General features: G+C 45.0%; 3 protein-coding genes across 7 annotated transcripts in view; 2 read left to right on the top strand and 1 right to left on the bottom strand.

The window, feature by feature from the left end:
• LOC116845868 overlaps positions 1–9,154 on the top strand; it is a 19,663-nt gene extending 10,509 nt beyond the window's left edge. The window contains exons 1-3 of one of the 2 annotated variants that reach the window (XM_032819055.1): positions 6,307–7,630; positions 7,720–7,925; positions 8,049–9,154. In XM_032819055.1, coding sequence (XP_032674946.1) covers positions 7,619–7,630; positions 7,720–7,925; positions 8,049–8,367 — 537 coding nt within the window. In that variant the 5' untranslated portion in view covers positions 6,307–7,618 and the 3' untranslated portion in view covers positions 8,368–9,154. Of the gene's footprint in view, positions 1–6,306; positions 7,631–7,719; positions 7,926–8,048 lie in introns of those variants that run through there. The other variant, XM_032819054.1, reaches the window with a different exon arrangement.
• Positions 2,333–6,122, top strand: LOC116845867. The gene is made up of 4 exons (XM_032819053.1): positions 2,333–2,488; positions 2,992–3,170; positions 3,518–3,797; positions 4,535–6,122. Exons 2-4 carry the CDS (start codon positions 3,001–3,003, stop codon positions 4,778–4,780), a joined length of 696 nt encoding a protein of 231 aa, XP_032674944.1. The 5' UTR covers positions 2,333–2,488; positions 2,992–3,000; the 3' UTR covers positions 4,781–6,122.
• On the bottom strand, positions 9,051–27,383 carry LOC116845861 (blood vessel epicardial substance-B-like). Of its 4 annotated transcripts, none has more exons than XM_032819040.1 (7): positions 27,001–27,383; positions 25,351–25,716; positions 15,185–15,529; positions 14,169–14,566; positions 13,373–13,794; positions 12,467–12,732; positions 9,051–11,419 (listed from the first exon to the last, which is right to left on the bottom strand). In XM_032819040.1, exons 3-7 carry the CDS (start codon positions 15,515–15,517, stop codon positions 11,396–11,398), a joined length of 1,443 nt encoding a protein of 480 aa, XP_032674931.1. In that variant the 5' UTR covers positions 15,518–15,529; positions 25,351–25,716; positions 27,001–27,383; the 3' UTR covers positions 9,051–11,395. The 4 variants fall into 4 exon arrangements, with proteins under 4 accessions (XP_032674931.1, XP_032674930.1, XP_032674933.1 ...); XM_032819039.1 differs by having other exon boundaries at positions 27,015–27,383; XM_032819042.1 differs by having other exon boundaries at positions 14,169–14,515; positions 27,015–27,383.

Below are 27,383 nucleotides of genomic sequence, written 5' to 3'. Positions count from 1 at the left end.
TGAGAAACGGCCAGAATGCGGCCGGAATGCTTACTAATCCTACACGCGATTTCCGGTAGTTAGAAATGCGAGCGAGAGAAAAGGAAGCGCCGTCTCGACAGCCCGTCGACAATTCAGATGATAAGATTCTCTTAATTAAAAGCCGACTTTCTCGCAGGGCACTCGTCGTGAGCTACCATTGTTGCTGTCTGACAAGTTAACAATGAGCTTCAGGCAGCGAGCAAATTCGAAAATCCGAGGGAACGACGCGCACACCCTCCGTAATCGATTGTGTCGAGATGGCGGGGTGGAACGGGTATATGGAAGTTCAGGTGCGAGGCACGTGTCTCTGATGCGCCGACCTCGGGGCCCGACGCGAGCGAGACGCGCGTAGATAAGCCACTTAGAGTTAGGTGACACGCGCTACGAAAATACACGGCGAAGAACCGGCCGGGGCGACAAGACAGAATTAGACGCGGAGAAAGAGGCGCGACGTCCGACCGTTTGTTTTACGGCTTCGCCCGTTTCCACGACATCGAGCGCAATTTTTCTTGCCGCGTCCCTCGCCCCCCCTCCCCGTGTCCGTCCCATCCTCGTGCTGCTTCCCTTCTTCTGGTTCCTCGCCTCCGAGCGGGCTCTTTTATTCCGGAGATGGCTTGCACCCTGTGCGGCGGGAAATTAATGCCCACCTCGACGCGATGGCTCGCGATATCCTGCTGATACTCCCGGATTCGGAGATTTAACCGTGAATTTGGCGGTCTTCATGGTGTCCTGAAGACCTTCCTGAATGATCCGCGCGGCGAAAGTGCAAGTGAGCGCTCCTAGGAATTTTATCTTTAAATCGAATCGCTCATCCTGCGTGCGATAATGATTGGTAATTTGACATATTTCACAAAGAATCTTGTACCAATTTCCGATTCACTTTTGCTTCGGTTATATCGAAGTGTCTGTAAAAGAGGGAATGACAAAGGTACACTCTCGGTGTTCCATTTACGGCGCGCCCCGCAAATTCGTCAACAGGCGCACCCCTATTTAAAAATAAGACATAAGAACTTAGTACCATACCCGGGGCTCGAAAGCGCGCTGGCTTATTGGCGTTTCTGCTCATTAGGATAACCCGGGGGGTTCCGGCGCGATAACTCATTCGGCGAGGCCGCTCTCTGAGAAAAAGTAAATAGAGCGAGAAACGGAGAAGCGCGCACGCCGGCCGGGAATTCCGCGAGCGACCGAGATTATCGAGGAAACGTTTATTTTTGCTCGTTAATTTCACGTCTCGCTTCCGTCGCTCGTTTGTCTCCCGCCCTTTTCATAATCTACACGTCCCTTCCTTCTGCCTGTCGGAGTCTCGGTCGAATTCGAATGAGATACGTCTGGTGTTCCCAGAGAGGAGCTTTCCTGTCACTGTAATAATATCGTCGGGTATCACAGCTCGAGGTCTTTTCAAACTTGTGTAATTGATGTTCTTCGTGAAACCTTTACAGTTATTTCTCCCCGGGCACTGTCTACTAGGGACGCGAGCAATATTTTGTTGCGTAATGGAAATAAAAAACTCACGACACCTTAAATCTAAAATAAGAAGACAGGTTTCTCTCTCTTTATTTTGTGTGATTTATTTTTCTTTCAAATATATATTACTGGAGAAGTCCCTTTTTATTTTTCGGTGCATCTTTGTAGCAATCAAAAATCCCTACAGACTACTGCTAATCAATAAAGTGTAGCTTGCTTTCATATCATAAACTGATAAGATAGGCTTCGTCCAAATTTTTCTTTATTTGCATAATCAATGAACTCTCTGATATAACAAAAGATTAGTATCTACCAGATAATATAAAAAAGAAAGTATTTAAAAAATAATTATATTTTATCAAGGTAGCATGCCATTTCACAAAGAGGTCACTATCGTCCACGAAGAGTCTGTTAGTAACGTAGGAATCTGTAATCTCATGTTGAAGGTTTCTTTAGGAAACGTAAATTATTAAATTTTCCTTTTTCGAAATTATAATAATTAGTTTCTCTCGAGTATACAGACACTTCTCTAACATACGTGCAACGAGGTTATAAAAAAATTATTATTTTTTAGTCGATAAAAGATATCGGTAATTCTACCCTGAAGAGCGCATTTCTCAGCAATTATATTATTAAGTTAAACTACTTGAGATTCTCGCGAAAACCTCTCTAAGAAACTGCGAATTAAAATCAATTATAATTAAACATTAGAGAATTACAGTATTATCGGAAAATAAAGAATAAGAGCGGTAAATGTTTGGTTGATCAATAAAATGACCCTCTAACTTCTCACCCCTATCTCAACGAGGCCATTCCTGAAGGGAATCGGTCGGTAGAACAGAAAAATCAATAACCTGCAACGTTGCCACGTTGAACAGGTCAAGGGTCGAATGTCGGAGTCTTCATGAAGGTGCTTTTGTCACGGGGGTGAAAGAAAATTCGTGAAGGGGAAATTCAAGGAAGTCTGGTTACACGTGGGTCATGACTACGTCGCACGTTAAGAGTACGTAAGCCGAGTGTTGTGAGCTCCTCGTGATTCGTTCTCTGTGCTTGGGATTGCGGTGAGAGACGAGTGTTGCCCGAACAACGACGTGTTGTTGACGACACGCATGTTCTTCGAGAAACGTGTGTCCCTTTCTCGTGGATATTTTCAAATTCGTCTCTAATAGAACGGATGAAATTAGTCGACGGACTAACGAAAATCCAAGCGTGAAGAAAAAAGACAAGAAAACGAAAGAATTTATCAAACAATCGTTGGTCCGAGAATCAAAAAACCCAAGACTTCTTAAATTTTTTTAATATTTGGACAAATAGAAATATAAAAATCTGTCAATCGAAAGAAGCAAGAAATATAAGTGTTTATCTGGAAAATCGGCGACTCATCAATTTCTCTTGGTGAATTGACCGCTTGGGATTTCAAGTCGAGCAACTCACCGCAATCAGTTATAGATTAATCCGCATAGTGTGCGCTCCTAACTGAGATCGTTGAATTTTTGCGACTTGCAGGATATCAGCATGAGCTTCTGTCCACGGAGACGGTTTCGCATCACGCCTATGCGAGTACTGGCGGCGTTCTTTCTAATGGTCGTGCTATTCTGGTATAGCCTCAGTCGGCAAGAGATTCCGCGGCAACCATGTAGCGTGCCCGAGGAGTTCACCGAGAAGTTGCACGATCTCGCTTACAGGTCGCTATCCACGACAACCTCGTGTCAGGTCTCGTAGAAAATGTGATCGTAGCGCGATGATACCGTCGACGTTAGATCGAGCCGTAGAGATGCGTATATAAAAAGCAAGTTTTGTTTCTTGAAGCAAGCCAAGAGAGGCTTTTTTCTGTACGTAGATAAAAACAGAAAAGAGAAAAGAGGTCACTCGGCAATTAATTAATTTCGAAAAAGTTTGACGATGACGCGATCTCAACGCGAAGAATTCAATTATCGGAGCAACATCTGCAAAATCTGTGAAGAGAAAGATTCATTAATTAAGTGCCACGTATACATACGTACGTATAAATCACTTTCCATGATTTCACCAGGGCGCACTTGGTTCTTACTAAGTTGGGCATCGTTCACTTTCTCTGCCTGGGCGGGCTTTGGGGTCAAGTCCGAATAGGCCGCGCGCTGCCGTGGGCCCGCAAGGTGGAATTGTGCTTGGTGGACACGCTCAGAGACGACGTCCTGATCACAAAAGCCTTCCGCGAGGTCGGTCTGAGCGCGACCTACCTTCACGCGGCGGGCATCTACAGGATACAAGAGCACGAGGTCGGCGAGGATGCGCCCAAGGTGGAGGTGGTCGTTTTCGAGGAGGACGCGGTGGTAAGGAATAACGCCTCGGGAAAATAATCCTCAAACAACTGACCTTGAATACACGTCGGGTATCGAACTTTGAGAGAAATTTTTACTTGACTCAAGTACGTTAAAATGCATCCTCGCGCGAAACCTCGGCGAGAATCGACGAGATTGCTTGACCCAGTCGATCGCCACTTCAATTACCAGCTATTATTTCGACGACTCATTCTCTTCCTTTTGCACGGAGCGGGACATTGTTACTCGGTGGCGTCGTAGTATTTTATGTATCTGGCACGCGAATGCAAATTCGTGACTTTGTGAATCGTTTTCTTTACGCTTTCGCGGAAGAGCCGAGAAAATTGGAACTCGCTATTCCTATGTGCTTTATTGCAATACTTAATCTTGTATGTAGGGCGAATGAGGACGACTCCTTTGGCAGCGCGTAAGTCTATAAACCGGCGGTAGACTCCGTTTTATCGCCGCTTGCGTAGACATTACGACCCGACTGTGTCGGCTCCTTCTCGAGAGAAGTCGCGGACCAGTAACTACACTTGCCAAATACGTCTTGGATCTCTTGAATTTGCGAAGCGTACGAAACTCAGTTTCAAGCCGCGTCCAAGATCGTCTCTGAGACGATTTGGGGAATCCGAGGGGGAATTTTCGAAGGAATTCTAAGTAGCACGTCGAGAATCGCGCCGTGTAATCGCAGTTGACGTTTCTCGCACGCTGGAATACCTTCGTTAACGGACGTTAACTCCTTGCAGACTCAGATGGTGAGAAGAGTCGGCTGGACCAGGAGAGTCCTGCCACCGGACTGCGAATTCTCGCCGAGCCTGCAGTGCTTCCCGCCGCAACTGGTAATACCTCCCTTACCGGCGAAACAATTCGGCGGCCGACTGATGCCCGTGCCTCGGGAGGGCATAGAACTACAAAAGTATCATTACCCCAACGATTGGTGGCTGGAGATCAAGCCCACCGACTGCGCGGAACCTCAGGACGCGAACGTGTAGCGCGCGATCGTCTCGACTCGATCGACCGATCTGATGTCAGCAGGTGCAATCGCGATGTCTCGGTCAGTCTCGAACGGTGCCCAGCTACGATCGAATTCGTCGCGAGTGTTGTCGAAGGAGGTTGTCGTGGGACTTTGTAACGGTTCGGGCAACTCGTCCGCGATAGACGTGACGGATGCAAGTGATGACACGCGCGATAACAACGCCAGGACTCGAGTACCTTGGTAATTATCAGTTGCAAGCTCCGATCTCAGTTCCGAGGTTGCTCATTTCGCTGCGGCTCGACGAGGTCGCCGCTTGTGCAGAGCAGGAGCTCGAGAGCGCTGTACTCGTAAAATGAAATCTAAAGTAGCGTATCGTCCTAAATAGCAAGTTACTGCTAATCACCGTAGCGACTGTTGCACACAATTAGACAATTACGAGTGTATTGTCAGTTAGAGTCAACGTCAGTCTCCCCTCGGGGCCTTCTTCCGTTCCTGAGATTCTTCTGTCATTGCCACTTTACCACTTCCACTTTTATATACCTCGTACTTTTACATTGCTTCCCCACGAATATATTTCGTCTACAGTCAAAAGTGAGAATTTTTATAAGTCAGAAGTTTTTCCATATTTACTACGAACGATCAGTGTAGGATCGACTGGAGATTTTCAGTGCGTACTGTTTCTATCGGGGGTCTATCGGGAATCTACCGATTCTTCGAGCTGGGATTCTTTAAACGCGCGTGAATTCAAGTCTGTTCGCATCTTTCAGTAAAGCGCAAAATACTACACTTGATTGTGAGTTTAAGTACGATAAGGGGTAAGCTTGGGGTAGTTGAAACGCATTGTTAGCTTCATTCAATTCCTCGTGCAATTATTTGCAGAGTTTTTTACACGTGAACAATGTCTATACGTGAAACGACATGCTTCATTAAACGACATGCTTGTTTAAACGATTGAATACAGAAGCTGTTACTCTAATAAGCCGACTTGTCGCAGTCTGTCGTAACCTAGAGAACCGTAATTGTCAATTGAGCGCGAAGGAGCGGAGAACAATGATGCGTGATAACGAAAACGTATATATTGTTGCCACACCTCTCCGGTACGAGATATTTATGTGAGCGCACAAGTCTACGTGTGTAATCTAGCTGTATGAATGTGATTATAACAATACGATCTGTAATGTTGTAGTTACGCCCATAAAATCTTTTGCGGATTCAGTAAAAATCTGCAAAAGATACCGCGATGTCTTCTGATTGGAGAATTCTATCTGAGTCTGGATAAATTTTAGGTGAAAATAAAAACGGACGGTTAAAACTAAAAAGTAGTTTCTAACAGTTAAAATGAAAAAAGTGGTTATTTAAGTAAGGATCTCAATGGCGATTGTAGCGCCTTTGAGAAGTCCAGTATCCCTCACAATTAAAAGGAGAAAGTCCTCGAGATTAGAGAGGGAACTAGAACCTCGATTACAAGCTGAGTTCCGTCACTGCGCGTTAATCATCTTGACAATAGTGACAGCATCCGTGACAATTACGCGTAGTCCGAAGAGGGAACGTTCGAAAGTAAACGCGCGCACTCATCATGCGCGTATTCTCCATCGAAAGTATCTCGAAAGTGTCTCGACAGATGCCCCTCGTTCACTTTCCTCTCTCGTAGGTTTACGGCCTGTCAGCTGCGGCAATTTCTCACTGCCGCATCAATCTCTTCATCGCCACCTCGCATCACATTACTCCACCGAGAATTACGATTTATTTCTACAAACATTTCGCCAGTACATTTTGTCTGTTAATTTATACGCAAACGGATTAAAATTACATATTACACGAGAAGGCCGAACTTTATGATTTTATTCGCGGCAATAATTTACGCGTCGAGCTTATAAAAATTGCATCTAGCATAGCTACATTTTCGCGATTGTAACGTTTGGTAAATGAAACCGCGCGGACATTTGCGAGGCACAAGGCGCACGTTGATATTTCTCGAATTCGTGTCAGGGAGAAAGTATTTGCGCCTCATCGTGATGCAAATAAATAATGACTTGTAAAATTTACACGAACGCGTCGCTCGAATGCAATCTCTCACTTCTTGATTTATTACGCTTTTTTGTGTGTCAAGCTTTAATGCAATTGCCCGAAACCCGCACATCTATTTCATCTGTTTGTTGCGTACTGTATTTCCCGGGAAAGTTTAACCAGCACGTATATTTTCTACAAGAACTTCGTTCGATCGAGGGTGAACGGATCGTAATTAATCTAATCGTGACGGTGCGATATTCGCGTGCCATTGTATCGCTTTAGGCGCTTCAGGTAGAAATGGAAGGGATGATATAAAAGAAAGTTTCCTGCTCGTAGACTCTCGAGTTTTCAGTCTCGAGCTGTTCAGAATTCGTTGAGGTGCGCGTGAACGTTTGACCGCGTTCAAGGTCCCCGCGCATTAATTAATCAATCCCGAAATTCGTATTCTGCTCGGAACACGCGAGTGACACTTACGACCTAGAATCGGAAAACCCAAGTGTGATACTGAAACGACTGTACAAACGACTGTGCATCCTTCAAATACGTGATTTTCGATTGCACAGCGATTGCAACACTGACTCGCGTATACACGCGAGAAATCGCCATGTATATTTGATTTGTTCATTATTCGCTCGGGGAAAAATGATCGATAAAGCGACAAGAATCATCGAACAACAGGATTCTGCATCGTTTCGTGAAACGAGCGCGTGTTTATGTAATTAGTAACTTAATTAAAATGGATTCAGAGTGAGACCGGGAGAGAAAGAGGGAGTGTGTGTGTGTATATATTCGAGTGGCAACGGGCATTCATATTAATTAAGAGAAATTTTATTCTGCATTACACATGAAAATGCAGGTAAGTTAATTAATTAAAGGAAGACATGCATATGTATCCCCTGTATGCGTGGATAATTAAATGATAAACGCGTCGATCGTAATTCTCAGGTGTCCGTGATAGTTGCGCTCGTCGTTTTGTCCTTGGAAATCGTGGATGTCAGCGAAGGCTACAAGGGCGTTAGACCGTACAAGTATTACAGTCCTCGGCCTTGGCGGCCACTGCGGTGGCATCCGCCAGCGAAAAGTCCGAAGCGCTATCACGCTAAAAGAAGACCGACGTACAAGTCTCGCCCTTACGAACCGGAACATCACAGGTACGAAAGAGGAGACGAGCCAAGAGTTAACACACGTTCGGTCAAAATTCATCTTGTCGAGTAAACTCGATAATTAGCCGCCGGTCGAGCCAAATCTTTATTCGCTCATGGTTACTCACGTAGGTACGCGCCGCATTACCAGGACTCGGTGGACGTGTCCGATGACGACAAACCCTACGTCATAGTCATACAGCTTCCGCGGAGAAAAGAAAAGCTCAAGAAACGTCCTTATCAGCGTGCTCACGTCATAAAACCCTCCGAACACGAGCGAGAGATCGATTATATCGACGACGACAACGACAACGTCAACAACGACAACTATGACAGCTATTATGACAGCTACGGTGACGGGTACGACGACGGCGAGGTAAAGGTCTTTCGGCTCGATAACAATAAGGTGCACATCAAGGTAAACAATAGATTGTCAGTTCTTACCTCGTGACACATGCATAGTACGCGCGTGACTTGTAATTACCTGCGTGACTTACTAATTTCATTAACAATCTCTTATTCGTTGACAACGAAACGACCGATTCTCGCAATTGAATCTTAGTTTTGACATTTATGTAGCTTTACGTTCGTTATATATTTTGTACTTTATATATTTATAACTGCCCAGGCGTCGCCCGGGTTGTCACAAAGTATTAAGAAGATGAAATCATGGGGAGGAGGCGGGCTGTGTTCAAGTTTTATGATAGCCTATATTTTCCGCAAGGTCCTAGAGAATAACTATGCAAAATTTGGTCCAGATCTGTCAAAAGGTTTAGAAGTTAATAGAGAACATACAGACAAGCAGACAGACAGACATTCTATTTTATATATATATATATATATATATATATATATATATATATATATATATATGTGTGTGTGTGTGTGTGTGTGTGTGTAGATTAAAATCTTCTGTAATCAGAGACGTCTAAGAGAAATAATTTATTCGTAGAATTGTATTATCTGCTTATTAGAAATAAGCGATGTGCAAGGAATTTATGTTTGGTTCTGTTTTGTTCCTATCAAGCAATTACGTGCAATTTGTTTTTATAAACAATTAAGGCTTTTAATTCGCCGTTATTAAGGACAATGCAAATAACAATGAGGACATTGTAATAAAGACGGAATAATATCTCACGTTTCTCCATGTAGTTTTTATTTTCTAACACAATAGTCAACGAACATATTGTAATTGTAAATAATAATAATAATAATATACAATATCGTCGTGATGTTGATGAGTCGCTGCTGCAATTCGTCTTGTGTGATTCGTTTTTGCTTCGCTCTTGTTCATTCTCACCATGCGACATCGACAAAGATCATTCAGACAGATCCATTCTTACTTTAGGCTCGTGTCTACGTCGGAAAATAGATCGAGCTCTTGCAAGTCCCACAAAACGATCCAACAAATCCACCGCGGCCGACTGTATATGTACAAAATGCATAGAAATTATTGCGAGTATCACAGCCAAAAATCAACAACAAGCGACAGCCCGTCAACATAATTTCTTAAGAAATTTTGATCGTTATAAATATAAAAAGTTGCTATATCTTGACTAGTGTGTATATATATGTATTTATATATGTCTCTCTTTTTCTCTCTCTCTCTCTCTCTCTCTCTCTTTCTCTCTACTTCCTCTTATAAAAGCAACTACATAATGATAGAATATCGCAACAGTCTCGTTCGATTTGACCAAATAAATAATGGAGAAATTGAAATGTCCGGAAAAAACAACGACGCGATCCTTTCCGACGTGCGCCTCTCGACATCTCATACACTCCTTCGTGTCATAACTTTTACAATATTCTACAGCCACTTTTGCGCTTATAACATTTACACTCGCCACTACGCAGCCGTTTAAATCTTTTTTTCTTCTTTAATCTTCCTCACGTGTTTTGTTTTTAATCGTTTGTGCGTCTTTGTTGATCTTCTACGGTCTCGCTCTCACACGCGGCGATTATATAAACATAGAAACATACAAACACACATGTTTTTTTCTTCTTCTACGTGTCTATTTTACGCGCGACGCATGTTAATTTTTTTTTTCCTTTTAATTTACGTGAATAATTAAACTTTGCTTTAATTTGTGTCTCGCGATCAACTACTTTTTTTCGAAGCACTTTATTGCAGGTTTATGTTTTTTTTCTCTTTAACGAAGCACTTATTGTTTACGCCTGAATTATTCGGCTTGTCTTCTGTTCTCGTTCTCATTCCCATTTATGCGTTTAACGTGTTCTCTATTTGATTAAGGGAGTGCAAATGCAATATCTTGGTTTTTATTTTTCCTTTTCGTCTGTCGGTTTCGGGTAGAAACTGCTGCGTGTTCTCGACGTATCACATTTATCGTGAGTGCGCATTTTATGCACTAATTTTATGCAACGATCCCGGCGAATTCGCGCTGTTCAGGTGTCCCTCGTCAACGATATACTCGGTAATGAACTTATATCGTGATGACGCATCAACGAGAAATCCGTGGATTCAACAAATGGCGTTCAGTATTGAGAGAAGGAACAATAATAACAAAAGATCTAACGCGATCGCAAATCTCGAGATAGAAGCCATGGTAAAAATAGAATCGGGAATCGGCGAGAGATGATTCGGAAAATACAACACGGAGGACACCTTAACTCACGCGAGCGTAGGATATGCGTGTGGTTACCGCGGTGGCTAATTATTACGCACGTGTCTCTCGGTATATTGTATATAATCAGCGTTTCTCTGAAAGACTTAACAAATATATCCGTTATAATCACAGTCGATGTAAAAGTGTACACAGAGGCGACGCTTTTTCTCTCTTATCATTCTCTCTCCATTTCTCAATCTCATTCTCTCACATACTTTCTCTCTCTCTCTCTTTCTCTTGTTCTCTCTCTCTCTCTCTCTCTCTCTCTCTCTCTCTCTCTCTCTCTCTCTCCCCCATCAATAGTATACAATATATTTATATATAGTCTTTCGTTCACGATTTTCCCCCTCTGCTTTATCTCGTAACTTCCACTTCTCACTGTTGAGCCACGAACGAATCGCTCGGTCCACCCCGAACACTCGGCTCTCCTCTCGATCCGGCTGCGGAACTCCGACGAAAGCCCTCACGGCCGATGAACGTCGGAATCAATTTCTCACGATCGCCGTCGCGTTCAATTTCACACGTGCGTTGCGTGTCTGTGTAAGGCGTGGCACTTGCAGGATATGAAAAATCAATCGCACACATCGAAACTGCACCCCATTTGACGATTTCGGCTTCGTTTCCCCGGCGCTCCCGCGGCACCGGGAGCTACTCTCCCCGGTACCGAGGTACGTTGCTCCCTTTCGATCGTTTGGACGTAGGCCATTCGTTGATGTCGCGTCGTTCGTCGAGGATTTAGAGGGTGAGTTTCGCCATGTGCATCAGGGTGACGAGACCACGACGGGGCTAGGCTTTGCGCTGCGGCGACAGTGAGAGTAGAGGCACGCTGGCAGGGCCTTCCCCGTCGAGCGAGCGTCATACCGGAGTCTCGAAAGTTACCTGAAATGAATATTTCGCGAATCGAAGAGGCTCGTATTGAGCAGTTTTCTTAAAAAGAAAACTAGGGGGCCCTTTGATCGGGAAAGAGGAAGCGAGGAAGCGGTCGAATACGAGCAGCGATTTGCGTTTATCTTTGAATCGAGCACGATAGACGTGGCAATACAAGGCCAAGCGCACAAATTTAATTATAACGTCAATATTGACACGCGGCAGCTACAATTGCTTCTCTAGAACGTTGATGGCACATTTGCTCGCACTAGGTAATTCCAGCACGCTTGTTAAGAGTAAGTCAGCAAATATGGCTCCTCTTGATATACGTATACGTCGACTAATGAAGTGCGCCCGGGTGACTATTGGCACGACTCCGACCTACTTGTAATAGCACTGTGTGCATTTCGATTGTTTGATGAGGGAGCGTTAATGACATGGACGGTAAAGGTATTCTCTTTCTCTCTCTCTCTCTCTCTCTTTCTCCCTTCAGAGCGCAGTGTGGTGTGTCAACATGCGCGATATACGTTTAAATAATCTCCTGATATGACACGATGCATATAGAGATTGCCCGTAACTCAACGAAATGCTTGTGATTTCAAATCTAAAATCATATCGCCTCGTTAAATTTTCGCCAAAAAGATATTTGACGACGATTTCGTCGCCTCCGCGTTATGTCTTCGAGAGAGACTTGCGGTCATCTTAACATGGTCGCTACCATAGAAAACTGTCTTCACAATATTTTTTTCAGGGATAATGTAAAACAGATTCACTTTATTTTTATGTGAACATAGAATGAAAAATTATGAGAATTATGTACGTGTGACGTTGGCACTCAGTAAACGTCAATCAACGGTGACATCACATCGATGTTACAATTTCTCATTCAACAATGTGATTGTTATATTGGGTGCACTCAACACTTAGTTTTTACCGAGCGGCGAACGTGTTAAAGACGATCTTCGCACCACAACACGAGGCGCTGGAGATTTTCTATCCATATATCGTGCTTCTCCGCGAATAAAAGATAATCTTGTATCAAGAACGAGATAAACCCACCTCCCGGGCCGCTTTTTTCGATCGTTTCCTCTCGAGCTTCGGTGTCTGAGGTAGCAGGGTGTAGTCGCCACCGGCACCCCCGCTTCGCTGCCGCGCCAACGAAGAGTGGGATAGTAAGGGTGCTCGCGGAGGTGGCGAGAACTGGACACCCTGCGGCAGTAACGAGTAGCCGAGGTCCCGGCTCTGGGTGAACGGCGAGGTTGGCGGGAAATGGTTCGCCACCACCGGCGCCCAATACTGGTTCGAGTACCGAGGCGGGATATTCCCTGAGGACAAAGAAATCGCCACCATCCTTGTACGACTCGGCTAGCCTTTAAAGGTCCCTAAAGTCTGGCTCTCGCCGTTCGAGCGACCGATTACATAAGCCGATTTATATCGAAGACCTTTGCGGTATGCGATAAGATGACGGGTCATACGAGGGTAGGGAGTGAAACGTGCGAAATGTTACGATGAAGCAAACAACTGACCGATTTCCGGGAACAAGTATCGATACACGGAAAAAAACAGTGCGGTTGGCCCGCACATAAATTTGCTCGTGCCAATCAGAATGAGTAGTAAAATACAACTAATTATGCGGTTGCTGCAACCACAGAGCGATTACTGAGTTATTGACGTTGCAGTAGTGACGATATCTAGTTGCTTCAACCGAGTTCCGGTTGCCACAACCAGATCACGCACAACTACATCGATGTAGTTGGTTTGGTATCAAAGTAACTGAGTCATATGAACCATACATATCACCATCACACAACGATAACTAGTGTGATGCATCTACGCTGCTCAGCAACTAAATGATTATGCGCACGATATCCTTTTTTTTCCGTGTACGAAAACTAGCGATCAAGACTATATCGCATATCCTTGAAGGCTCTCGACAGCGTGGAAGAGAAGAAGACTCAAACTTACTCTCATTACGCGGATTACTGTGCCGCCTCTGCGTCTTCCAGGTCGCCGATCGAACCCTTCCGGCGACTTCGGTGTTAACAGCGTCGACGCTGATGCTCCTCGAGACTCCCCTGTAAGGATGCGACGTGGCGTTCTCACTGGCGGTCGCGACACCAGCGAGCTGCTCGTTAAGGGCGTACAACTTGGACGTAATGTCCTTACCGATGAGGGTGTTGAGGAGAACCTTGAGTAGGGGCCTGTGCCGCAGCACCCTTTGCAACTTGATCCTCGTCCAACAGATGTACGTGCTGTATTCCTCGGCCCGTATCGTCACCTGGAAGACGTCGTCGATGTTTTCGTGCATGGCCTCCCATTCGGGTGAGTCGACGAATTGGTAAGCTCTGATATAGTGCAAGTGGGTCCCGTCGCAAGTTACCTTCAGTCTGCAATCGAGAGGAGGACTCAGTACTGAGACTGCGCTGCACGACCAGCGCGACTGCTTGTCTTGACAAAGAAAGGATATCTCGGATAGGAACTCGCGTCCCTCGAGTGAACGATAACTGAGCGCAACCAATGAAAGGATCAATTTGATGAGAGAACGCAATCCCGACGAGTGTCAAGACGAAGGAAATTCCGGGATCGTATCCGCTACCCGATATTTTCATTCCATGATAGCGAGATAAGGAATAACGCGGAAGGATCTTAGCTGTCTATTAATCCAGTTTCAATTACAAGTATTGGCTTTCCTCCGCGAAAGGAGATGCTTTTGTTTTGGACAGAAGTTCTAATTAAAAAAGAAGGATATATATGTACTCACCTCCCACGCAAAAGGATCGACAGTCTCTCATCCGCCGCCGTGACGCCCTCCGTCGCGTAAGTCTGTCCGGGATCCAACTTGTATATCCTCGCCTCCTTCGCCAGCTCCTGGAAGTGCTTCTTGCTGACCTTGTACGGCTTAAAAAGCTTCATATACAGCTCGGCTAGCTCGGGGCTGAGAGCAGGCGGCAAGAATCGGCAGGCGAGTATCAACGAGTGTATGCCGTTAAGCAGACCGAGGGTCAAGCACCACAGCATGGCGTCCAGGGCGCATATAGTGATCCCGGCCCAAAGGGCCGCCAGCATGAAGCCCACCGTGAGACATGTGCGAAGAGCCAAGATGGAAATCTTGAACCAGCGCGGCACCAGAAATGCAAAGGCAAAAAATATATTCGCCGCCTGAAATTAACAACGCGACGAATGAATCTATCGGTTCTACGAGGAGAACGCTCGTTGATCTGGCGTTATTGCTCGGGGGCATTCGATTCTTGTGACTGAATCCTCGACTAACTCGGGGGACCGCTCGAATCAAGAGATATCTCACGGGCGCTTTCGTGCTTTATTTGATAGGGAAATTCGGGAAACTATGTATATCAAGCGTAGAAACGAATTCTCTGTTCGATTTTTAAAAATTATGACTTTATTTAAAAGAAACTCATTGTCGCAGGTTTCAAGCTACCTTTCAGGCAGCTTGCGAATGCCGTCGCGAAATTTGGCGGCCTTAAAGTGCGCCAGTCATTGCCAGTGGGGAAGAATTTATTCCTATCCTGGGAACAAATACTTGAAATCTAATTGTGGGACAGAACGTTCATTTCTCTGTGAACAAGCTTCATATCGTCCTAAACAATTTTCAAGTATTTCTTTCTCAGTGATATATCAACGTGATTTCTCATTTCTACTAATATAATATCCAATTCCTACATTGATGTAATTTCAATCAAGCGATGAGAGACGGTGATACGAGAATTTCGCGTTGAAGAATCCTCGAACGCGAAAAACTCGAGGGTGAAGGTTCACCTGGAAGAGCTTGTGCTGTGCGGACTCCCATTCGTCGCAGTAACCGTCAGGTATCAGCACCGTCGTGTTCAGTCTCTCGGTGACGTTGTTGACCTCGGTGCCGTTCCAGACGTCCACCCACAGTTCCGTGTAGTTGAGGTCGTCCAGCGAGTAGCCGCCGAGGCTGGGCAGACCGCTGTAGTTGAAGGTGTAGCCCTCGCTCGAGTAGCTCGCCGATGTCGACGGGGTGGTGAACGGCGCCGTCGTCGAGGACGAGAGAAGGCTGTCGCCGGTCGTCGCGGGTGAGTCGGTCGTGTTCGCCATTCTTCGTCGAGGGCGCGTGAAACGTGCCATCACCTTTGACCCCTGCAAGTAAGCATAGAGCGTAATCCTTCTCGAAGAGAGATTCTCGAGATTCCCGCGTTATCGTACGAACGTCGTTATCGCGATAAGATGTAAGAGAGAAAAAGAAAGAAAGAGGAAGAACGGGAAATGAGAGAACCAATCAGTGGATATCGAGGCACGAGCGTAATTTAATATCGCAGAAAGAATCTTCGTTCCGCGATGCGAGTTATCCGTCTTCGCCGGAATATCCGAGATCTTCGCGTCGTCGAATGGACGTCGGCAGCCAATTAACACGTTGCATTTTGAACGGAGAAAAGAGAGAGAGATTATCTTCTTTCGAATAATTTTTCGATATCCGTCCACGTTACCGATATGTCGTCGGGCTGACCTTTCGTATCGAAGCGCCGTGTATACCTTGGGCTCTAATTTATCGAAATTACACTTAAGCACCGGCTGTCAGGCTCGCAGTGGAACCCAAAAAGCGACGGCGATTAACGTGGAATATCGATTCGGCGGCTCTTCGTGATTCAGGATGCAATATCTGAGCTTTATTATCTTCGAGGTCGCGGCGAGGAGGGCTGCGTGACTTTAACATTTCGTTTCGCCGGCCCGAAGATTTCGCGGGATATTTTCTGACCGAACCGCGAAAATCTCGAAATAGCATGCAGTTAAGATCGACCACGTCATCGCCCAGGGTAGTCGATCTTATCTGCCTTCGAGGTGAATACTTACGGGCGACTGTACATTATGCCCTGAGACCGCACAAGCGCAACCCCCAGACGGGAGCGCCGAAACCGAACAAAACCTCTTGGCAGCGGGCTTTTAGAGACCACTCACGCGCAAGACACATCTCTGTAACTTACCCCCTTCCCCCGAAACCACACGCCGAGTTACACACAAAGCCCATTCCGCTCGTTTCTTGCTTCGATCCAACAATTCCACGTGATTTCTCAGTTGTGTGAATGTGTATGTGTGTGTGTGTGTACGGAGCGCGCGCACCACACCAACAAGAACTAACAATTTGCGTCGTAATAGCTTCCGCGAGCTCCCAAAAAATTCCACCAACGCCGTCTTCGCGCGCAATTAGAGACGAGCCAACGACACGCGAAAACGCCGAGTCCACGTATCTCTGTTGTGCAAATATTAAACTGCCTGAGGAGGAGCAAGATTTTTAATTTCCCGAGAAGGCACGCCTCATTGACTCGCGGAATCAGGCGGGATTCGATAAGAGAATCACCGGCTCTCGCGCAATTCAAATCGATAGAGGAAATGAAATTACGATGGAAAATGTCGATTATCTTCTATCGCGCGGCACGCTGTCGTCGCGCGACCAGCCAGAAATGCCAGAAATGCCATTTAAAGTCTTTTCCGCTGACACAGCACGCGCCAACGAGCGAATCCGTTCTCGGAATGATTCGGCATCATCATTCGATTTTCGATATTTCCGTGTGAAGCGGCCGGCTCGGTTTCACGCGCCCGCCTACCAAAACTACGTCGACCCGCCGGAAATTCGTTAGTACATTCCTTCCGGGTCGATTCAACGACCGCACAATAGGCGTTACACCAGGTCTGGGATCGAGGGAGGCCGGCTACCCTCTGTACAATCGAGCAGCCCAACAATTTGCATTCAGAAAGGTACGCGATATTTAATCGAATACATCTCGTGGCCTCTTCTAAAAGAATATCGTCTGCAAATATAAATGCGCTCCTCGCCCCGAGTTTCGCAAAGTAACGAGAAACGGTTATTTTCGCACGAAGAGGTTACAAATTGATGACCGCGATTCCCCGAATATGAAACGTCTCTCTCGACGTAGAACTTCTACATTAAAACGAACCGCGGTCAGAATAGCGTTGTCAATGTAAACCGGGTTATTTCTATATCCGGGCAAAGCTGTGGCAGCGCCAATTAAATCTTCCTGAATATAACAACTGATTTGAACAAATACGTCTCAATTCAACTAATTGACGATTGCTTCGGATAAAATCGGTCTAGGAATGCTTATTTAACGATTGATTTTTACGAACTCCCGTAAAGAAAATCGAAAATTATATTCAATGAATAATTGAATTTAATAAATTTAATCAAAGACAGTTTAATCGATCATTGATATGAGCAAATTCAGTCAACCGAAGAGCGTTCGTTTGCTGAACGTTATAATTAGTTTTAAAAATAATATTCATACTCGGAGTATCGTGACATATCGTGAAAGATGCCAATGATTGAAAAACGTTAAGTAGAACTCGTGTTAACAGAGAGGGGAGGGGGGAGGACACTGATCATATCAATCATCGAACTGATATCGTCATCGAACAATCTCAGATTGAACTGATTAAATTTGCTCATATTAATCGTCACTTAACCTTAAATTGAATTTGCTAAGTTCAGTCGTCAAAATTGACTTTTACTACATTTTCTAAATTCAATTTTTAATTGGACGATCTTGAATTCCCTTTGCTTATATGGATCGTCAGTTGAACGGTCTTTAATTGAATTCGTTGAAATCAATTGTCCATCGAACGGTTTCCCATTGAATTTGTTGAAATTAATTGCCAATTAAACGGTTCTTGATGGAATTGGCTTATATGAATCGTTAATTAAACACGATAATTAATTAAAAAATGTAATTAATTAGAGCGTCCAATTGTTGCTCAACGTTACATTTGATTTTAAAAATAATATTCATGCTCAAAGCATGTATAGTGGTATATCGTGAAAGATACCAATGATTGAAAAACGTTAAATAGAACCCGTGTTAAGAGAGAGAGGGGACAACGATCATATCAATCGTCATCGAACAATCTCGGATTGAACTGACTGAATTTGCTCATATTAATCGTCACCTAGATCACCTTAAATTGAATTTGCTAAGTTTAGTCGTCAAAATTAAGTGAATTTTTATTACATTTGCTAAGTTCAATTTTTAATTAGACGATCTAGAATTCCCTTCGCTTATATGAATCGTCAGTTGAACGGTCTTTAATTGAATTCGTTGAAATTGATCGTCCATTGAAGGGTTTTCCATTGAGTTTGTTGAAATTAATTGCCAATTAAACAGTTCCTAATGGAATTGGCTCATATGAATCGTCGATTAAACACGATAATTAATTAAAAAAGTAATTAATTATTTGTAACTCTGAACTCGGATCCTCACACCCACGGGTATTATCTGGACAACCAGATAACTGATTACGAGCGTATGCCATGTATTCGCTCGTTATTTGTTATTGTTAATAAATCGATAACCTGAAAATGTGAAATTATCTTGTGTATTCACTAAATTAACTTTATAGCCGCGCAAGTTGTTCATGTGCAAAAGACGAAAGATAAAGCTGCCTTCTCTCAGTCCGAGTAGATCCGAAGCTTTCAAGTTAATATATTCAAGTAATACTCGAAAGACACGTATACCTGGACATTCAAATCCAAAAGACCCGGAATATCCGTGTAGCCAGATAATACCCGAAAGAGCCGGACATTTCGGGTAGTCAAAATTGAGGAAAGAACTGAGAAGAAAATAGCTGATTGCTTTGAAATGAGATTTTACTCGAACAAACAAAACTTGTTCAAGCAAATACTTATTCGACTGAACAAATTATATGGTTGCTGTGATGAATTATATATATATATATATATATGTATCAATTTAATTAATGCGATTTAGTCAGTAACTATATCAACACAATCCATTGTTGCACTAACGCGTTAAATTTGTTCAACAAATACAATATTCTCTGAAAGCGGGTGACCGCCGATTTTGTCGATCTTACTGTTACTTTTTCGCAGTATAAGCGAAATTTACTCGAGTAAAGGATGAGTCGAATAGCCGTTTACGCTCGACTCAGCCTGGATACTCTTTTTCTCTCTCTCTCTCTCTCTCTCTCTCTCTCTCTCTCTCTCTTCCTCTCTCGGAAAACTCCTTAACGTATTAACTGATCTCATGTTCGTGCGATCCCTGAAAAGTTAACGTCTCCGCCTCTCGGCAAGGGCAGCACGTGCGTTTCGTATGCAAATCCTAATTCACGGCTTAGACCGCGCGCCGCGATACAAGTTTGATTCTATCTTGATATCCTTTCGCTTAATCTCATGACGTGAGCCGTTCCACGCGAAAGGAAACGCGAAGTAGCCAGATAATCGGCTTTACGAGCGAGATTTCAACTACAGATTTCGTCGTTTCTCGTAATGCCGTGTGCGTGTGTGTGTATGTGTGCGTATGCATGCGTATGTTTGTACACGCATCCGACGTGTTCCGCAAATATGTCATAACGTTCGAGAAGCACCGTGAAACTTTTTACCGCCATCCGTGGAATCTTAATTGAAACCATAAACAACCGTGAGGATCAGGCTTGTTCATCTCCGGGTGATGCAGCGAAGATCAAGCGATACAGAATCGCTAGTCGTGATTTTCGCAAAAGGGAAGAAGCTCCCTTTTTCCGAATAGAACGCAACATTTTGCCGCGGTCGGTTTCACGTATTGATCGATTGATCACCACCCGATGACGTCACAGCGACATACCGCACGAAACGAGCGAATTGGCCGAAGATGCTTCTTACGGCCGGCCGAAAAGTTTGAAGGTCATCGTGCCTCTGTATCGACTTAGCTCGTATGCTAATTAAGCACGAAAGCGGTGAGAGCTTTCGTGACTGGCCGTGCTCACTATCGCCCCCAGAAGACCTATTCGCAGGTTCTGTGGGCTCGGCTGGGTCAGGGTAAATCACGTGACATCATAACAGGGTGTGGTGATTTACGCGACGGCTCTAAAACCGCCTCGTTGCAGCCGACGGGTGCAGCTTGCATTTACGGTGCGCGTCGCATTTTTGCGCCCGAGATCGCGAAAACCCGGCAGGAGTTAAGTTTCCCCGGGGACGGCGAAATTTTCGGGGCTGAAAAATTTCGACGGGGGTGAGTGTCGGGGGTCGAGGGTGAGTACAACACGCCGTGGCGGTGTTAAAGTCACGCGATTCAGCCGTACCTACGTACAAAGTGCACGATTATCTCATTTATCTTGATCGTCTCGCGAATGAGAACGCGCGTTAATAAATTTCCAATTTGGAATTTAATTTAAGCCGCCTCTGGGTAACAGTGTGTCTCTCCGATGTATCATATTACCCGCCGGGAAGATAAATGACCTTTGATGGCCTAAGTTTTGGAGGGTCAGAGGCCGTGTAGCGTCGCATCGCGTTTAATTGGAAACGGTCAGTACAGGTCGCTCGGGGGACATGTCTCGTGCTTAAACATTATTTAGGCGCTCGCTGCGTCATTTCTTCCGATTGCGCTCTCTGTCGAAATCAGAGCTACTTGGCGTGGTGTGCAATTAACGCGCGCGACTGGAGCCAATAAATCGACGACATATCGGGGTAAAGAGGAGCAAAAAAAGAGAAGCGAATACTCCGTTCTTTTACTGCTGATGCCGTGAGTCTGTATGCAAATTGGGTCTCCTGAAAATATGAAAATAATCTTGTCGACGGGCAAGATACGACCGTCGCGTGACGACAGGCTTCCCTGCGATTTTACTTCCGTTTGCCACTTTGTTACGACCTCGGGGATATTGGCTTGCGATATAGGAAATGTCGGTTTCACTTTACCTAATTGCCGGGAAACACTCCCGGAGCGGTGTGTGAATAGGAGGAGAAGAGGGGAGGGGGATTTTAAATACTTAATTGCACTCGGTTGTCGATATCTCGCGACGATGCGTCAAACAACACAAACGATACGATACAGACAACGGGGGGCAACGACGGGCGGGAGACATATTTTTTACCGATATGAAAAATTGAGGGAAGAAAATTTCATTTTCAGTCGGTCGCGCTCGCGCTCTCCTGCGCTTTCCTGCGGAAAACAATTCCGGCTTGGCGACAAAGGTCCCGAAACGCTAAATCTACCAATAAAAATGCAAATGAGAAAGATAACTGAAACGCAGCGGCGACGGCGGTCACGTCACCGCTCGTCCTGGAATCGTACGGCCGGACACATTCGGTCACTCGCGATTCGCATTTCCACGACGGCTTGTCCGACAGCTTTCGAATTGGATTATAGCCTCGGCGGAGGGTCCGGCCGAGTGAGGCCACCCTTCGGTAGCCCTCGGCTACCATCGAAACGATGTGACCGACAAGTCGCGGGAGACGGCCGTCGCCCCCTCCGCGTCGGGCGCGCTTGATCGGCCAATCCAATTTATGCCGATGAAATTACCCGAATTATTTCCTGTGCCCTCCATGGAAATGGCCTGCCCCATTTCCGCGTATCAACGACGATCTCTTTCCGCGATAATATTCACGGCATGCGCGCCATACACCCGTTATATCGCCGTATGTTTATTTCATCCCTCGGCCAGGTGAGCGCTGGCGATATCGTCCGAACGATAAGTGCGACAAATGGTCTGCCATTTTCGTTTCTCTCTTTTCGTTTCTAATCCCGAGACAGCCCGTGATATTTGCGACCTACTGCGGGAATTTCGCGAAAAATTACGCATCCCCGTCCGTGGATCGAGCTGAACGACGATAAAGGTCGACTTTTCCATAGCAGTTTAATCTCATAAGTAGAATGCCCGCGAAAATATCGTAATAAGATATCGTAATAAGATATTCAAATCCTCTTGAATTACTTAAACTATTTTTTTGTTCATTCATAGAAAATACAAATAAAAATTTGATGTATTTTGTATTCTATTTTTCAAAACTCTCTTCAAAGAAAACAATAATATAGAGAAAAGAGATCTAGGTATGCTTATTAAAAAAAAAAAAAAAAAAAAAGAAAAAGCCTCGTTCTGGGGAAATCATTTTAATCATCTTTTAAATCTCTTGAATGTAAATTTGAAACTCTATTTGAACAATGTGCTTAATATGCATTCAGGCAGAGTTTAAACTAGATTCTAAGTTAAAGTCCAAGTTTAAGCTACTACTAAAGTTTAAGCTATTATTGTAGAATCGCGGAGGGTAAGGCGCGTTTATTCGTGAGGTTGATTCAAACCGCATTGCATGGTTTAAGGGGACTTAGCAATAAAATAAATTCGGTAACTCGCAGACCGCGGCGCGGTGGAGTACAGATGAACGTCAGCTCCCGTCGAGATGTCATGTCCGTTGAGATCCTCGCTGTAGCACGTTGGACTTGCGCCTGGACGAAGCCGGGGGAACACTTGTTGCCCCGTCACAAGCTTGTCGTGCGCGAGTCCATCGCACGTAAATAGTTTCGCGCGACTTCTCGACCTCCGTCCGGAAACTCGTGCGCGATTACTTCATAAGTAAATGAGAATCGCGTGTGGCGGCGCGCTGTCCTCTTTGCGTCTCGCCGCTTCTCAACCCCTTCTTACTTTCGTGTACCCGTCGCGACTACCATGAACGCGGTGTCACCGCGATGTGATCGCTCAGTTTCGTCGCGATCGAGTGAATTGAACGGATCGCTCAGTCCGCCCGGCGATCAGTTCGAAGCCAGAAGTGTCGACTGTATTGAATGCTACTTGGACGCGCCAAGGAAACCGTGACCCACTATACGAGCGCTTTGCTATGCGGGGTTATAAAGGGGTTGAAGGGTCACTGCTTAGGTGAACGGCGTGAGACCTAGTTGCCACAGTCAAGCGTAAAATTCCGTCCAACTTGCGCGGCACAATGTTATTTGTCACACAAAATAGCAAACTCAAACAAAACACAGAGAATGAATAGAATAGAAGAGAAGAAAACACAGCAACATAGAAATATAAGTAATTCAGACAGTCGCTTCTCGCAAAAGAACAAGAAAGTAAAAACATTTGAGAAAAGAAGATTGGTAATAAATAGAAATATAAATAATGTAAAAGAAAATATCTAAATATATAGAAATAATAATAATATACTGCATTCAACAAAGAAAGTTGTTTTGCAACTATTATAATATTATAAAATTCGTGAATTTGATTCATACTCAGCCAAGATTAAGAGCATACGCTAATCAAATTCAGAAATTTTACGACAGTTGCAAAGCTTTTCCTGCTAAAAGCAGCTAATGAGAAAAAATGCAGAAAGCCGCGATAAAAACACAAAGATGCAAGAATAAAAAAATGAAAGGATGAGAGATGAATGATAATGATGAGATATATCGTGAATAATGATTAATAAATCGAACTTTGTATATTCATGTCACAATGTAATATTTAATTCATGTCACATGTAATATTTAAATGTCATAAGCTTAGATCCAAGTGAAAGACTTTTGTACGCCAGTGAATTCCAATTATGAATGCCTATTATTGCATAAAATTTGTGGTATGCAGAAGTTCTATGCTTAGGCATGTACAAGTCGTTCAAACATCGAGAACAGGGGTTCTCGAGAAATAAAGAGAAAGAGGGGAGAGCGACGAACACGCGGTGCGCGCCGAAAGAATTCGCAAACTCAAGGAAATCCAATACCGCAGTCGATCGCGTAGAAGTAACACGCCGACGGCTTATCAGCGCGCGGAAGGTCTGTTCCCTCGAGCCACGAGGACCTATACCAATACTATCAAAACGGTTTGACAAAGCAGTCTTTTGCCAGTAAACAATCAGTAGCCGAAAGCGTTACGCTGGCCGCGATATAGAGCGTGGGGACGGCGCGGGCGCCGTGCGAAGAGAAGAGAGGGCTATCGACCCTTTCGGGCAGGAACCACGCGGTCTGCTACGTGCAACCCTTCTTTCGTAAAGGCCGCTACACACCGCGACGCACGTGTGCGCTGCGAACCGCCAGCCACGAGATCGCGAATTCCGTCTGGTGGTCTCCGCCGAGACTCGACATACCAGAGTTCCAGATCGGGAAGCCCGAGGATCGCCCGTGTCACCCGAGGTCAAGGGTATATCTACACAAACCTCACGACACCGTCGCGATCTGCCTGAGCATCGTGTATGCACGCCGCGACACTTGTACTACGCGTACACGCGGCCGCACGCGCGCGCGCATACATACATATACACACAATGGCTAATTTTACCACCACGAAACGCGTAGTTTAATGCAGATATATGCGTGTGCTTTAACGCATAGCGCGGCATATGCCGTTAAAACTGCACCGGTGCAGTTAATTAACGCGCCCATATCGGGGGGATAATTGATGACGAAGTTTGATACGGCGCGCGTGGCGAACTGAATTATAAATCGCAACTCGCGAGATTATATTCGGGGTTAATCTGTCGGATCGTAAATGAACACGTTCCTGTCATAAAAAATCAAATCGTTCGCGATCGATGTGCGTCGCGACAAAGCGTCCGGTTTGCATGGTCCGATGTTAAGCTCAGCTCTACAATGTACTCTTTGCTTCCAGTTTCTTTCTCCCCCTTTTTTTGACTTGAGCCTTTAACCGGAAAAAGACAGAGAACAAAAAAGAGGTAACAAAGAGCACATTGTAGATCAGGCTTAAGAGAATCTCTCTTTTGAACCTTCTCGTTCCCCTTTAACGCCGGGCAACTGGTAGGGTCCCGTTTCGCCCTTACGTGGAAGATCGTTGCGAATCGTTGTTGGCAAACTTAGCGTTCGTTGCTGGTTACTTGCAAGTCTCGACGTCTCTCTTTGCACGAACGTGCAACAGGTAAATACTCTAACGTCGCATGTCACAATTAATTTTTCTCTCTCTCTTTTTCTCTCTTTCTCTCTCTCTCGCGTCACCTGTTAATTGAGGCAACGAACACGACCGATTGGGGAGATTGTAACGTGGGATAACGATCTTAATGGCTGAAAAATATTTAATTCCCTGCAACTTCTTATATTTCGCAAAAAGGACGCAGTATTTGATTCAGCCGCGCACAGTTTGCACGGTCACGTCGCCGCGTGAACTCTCGAGCTCTGTGTGGCGGCCGGATGATTCGATCGCTTATTCGATTTTCACGGTAACACTATCCACGTCCTTACCTTATGGTGGATAAGCGATATGTCTTTTGGAGTGCAGGATGATACACCTCAGTCTACTGTGGGTGTGCGTCGACTGCAGCGAACACGAAGGCGCTCGGCTTCCTCTGTCCTCGTCGAAATTCGCGACGCGAACGAACATCACTTTACGCGACACCATCGCAACCGATCACTTTTTAACTTCGACGAGCTCGTCACGTGAGGCAGGGACTGTGTGGATCGATCACGTGTGTCACTACAGAGTCACAATGATTAAGGCGAGTCTTCCGTTCTTTTTTCTTTTCTTTCTCTCTTTTCTCTCGTTTTTTTCTGTTTTAACGAAACGTTTCTGTGATCTCTTCCCGCGGTCTCGTCGATCTTGCTTGAAATCTGAAACAGCACACAATTCGTGAAAATTAACGTCAATAAAATTCGTCTCTTTCTTTTAGCTATCAGAAGAGACGCACAAGTAAACTAATACATAATAAGTGTTTCTATTTATTAACTAATTTATAAGTTAGAAGAGACAGATTGCAAACGCATAAACGAGAGATTTTTCTAACTTATTGTTAATCTTTGCAAGTCCATCGATAAAAACAGTGTGTACAAAAATATTCGAAACCTGCTTTTTAATTAATATCTATATTTATTAGGAATTCAAATCACCAGTTTATACGATTCAAACTTAAGAACTATGAATATCGAATGGCTGTACAAGTGAAATTCTAAATTTAAATCCTCATCTAATTCGAGTCTTCTCGCGAAATGATCTCTTTCCAATAGCTTTCAAATGTCATCATCATCGACAATCATATGCCATCAGCTGTTTTATCCGTAACCTGTTTAATCAGTGCGATATATAGCTTAAACAGCCTCGGTATAAACAGCTATAATAAGCATTATAATTTTTGGCGAAACTATTTCGAGACAGATTATTCTCTTGAATATTCTGTGATTTAGAACGCCAAATATTCTTGCATCAGCTGCAAACCAGTCAGAACCAGTCTATGTGAGACAATCGTTCCATTTATATGCACAACTAGAACGATTAAATAAAGAAGCGATTTCTGTTGTAATTGCCAAGAATTAACGCACCGCGAACGCATGATTTGCTCTCACTTGGGATCAATAGCAATCACATACATTACTCATTTCTCGTTCTCCGCAGAGCTCTTTAGAAAGCGCTTAAACGGAATACCCACCGCGAGTGGCAGAGGGAGGGGGAAGAGAGATGCATTTAAGAATCGAGGCGACAAACTAGTGAGATCGCAGATTCTCGTCTCTTATGACTGAACGTGGCGAACGAAGTCAACAATCGTATGACATGCAAGATGCGCGTTCTCTCATCACGCTACTGATCAATAACAATTACACATCACTCATTACACACATCTCTCGGCGTCTGCGACCCCGTGAACCCCAATTACAGCGACGCTACCAGTGAGATCATCATCAACACTTTCTCCTTTGGTAGCCCCGCGAAGCTACTCGAACACGCGCGACACCCTCTCCAGCATCCTCTGCTCTCTCTCTCTTTCTCTCTCTCTTTTTCTCTTTTTCTCTCTCTCTCTCTCTCTCTCTGTCTCTCTCCGCCCTCTCACCCTCTTACCTTCTCTTTCCCTTCCTCGCACATACACACATTCTCTCCCTCTATCTATCTATCTATCCATCTACCTATCTGAACGCACCGGATGTTCCGTCCACTCGTCAGCAAGGACACGGCGGCGACGTCTGCCCAGGAAGAAGGTCGTATCCTTCGGAGCACTGTTTACACGACAGGACAGGCGCCATGGTCACTGCCGCCAGGAGCGAGGAGCGGTCCTCACATCGACGGCGTGTCCTTCCTCCTGCCGGCGGTGGCAATGACGGTGACAGTGATGTCCTCCTGCTCGCTGCACGGAGTCCGAGACCCAGGACACGGCATCATCGGGGAATGGACGGCGACGACGGCGACGACGAGGTACGCAGGACGACCGTCCGTACGCTCATCTCCGCGCGGAATCTCCCTGCCGATGCGCGCATACGGAGTACGCCAGCCCTGCTCCCGTCGGCCTCAC

The sequence above is a fragment of the Odontomachus brunneus genome, unplaced genomic scaffold (genome assembly GCF_010583005.1).
Source record: "Odontomachus brunneus isolate Ranch 3 - 2012 unplaced genomic scaffold, Obru_v1 Obru_scaffold_058, whole genome shotgun sequence".
Taxonomy (NCBI): domain Eukaryota; kingdom Metazoa; phylum Arthropoda; class Insecta; order Hymenoptera; family Formicidae; genus Odontomachus; species Odontomachus brunneus.
The sequence above is the reverse complement of the archived record's forward strand: the minus strand, read 5'-3'. Positions and strand labels throughout refer to the sequence as shown.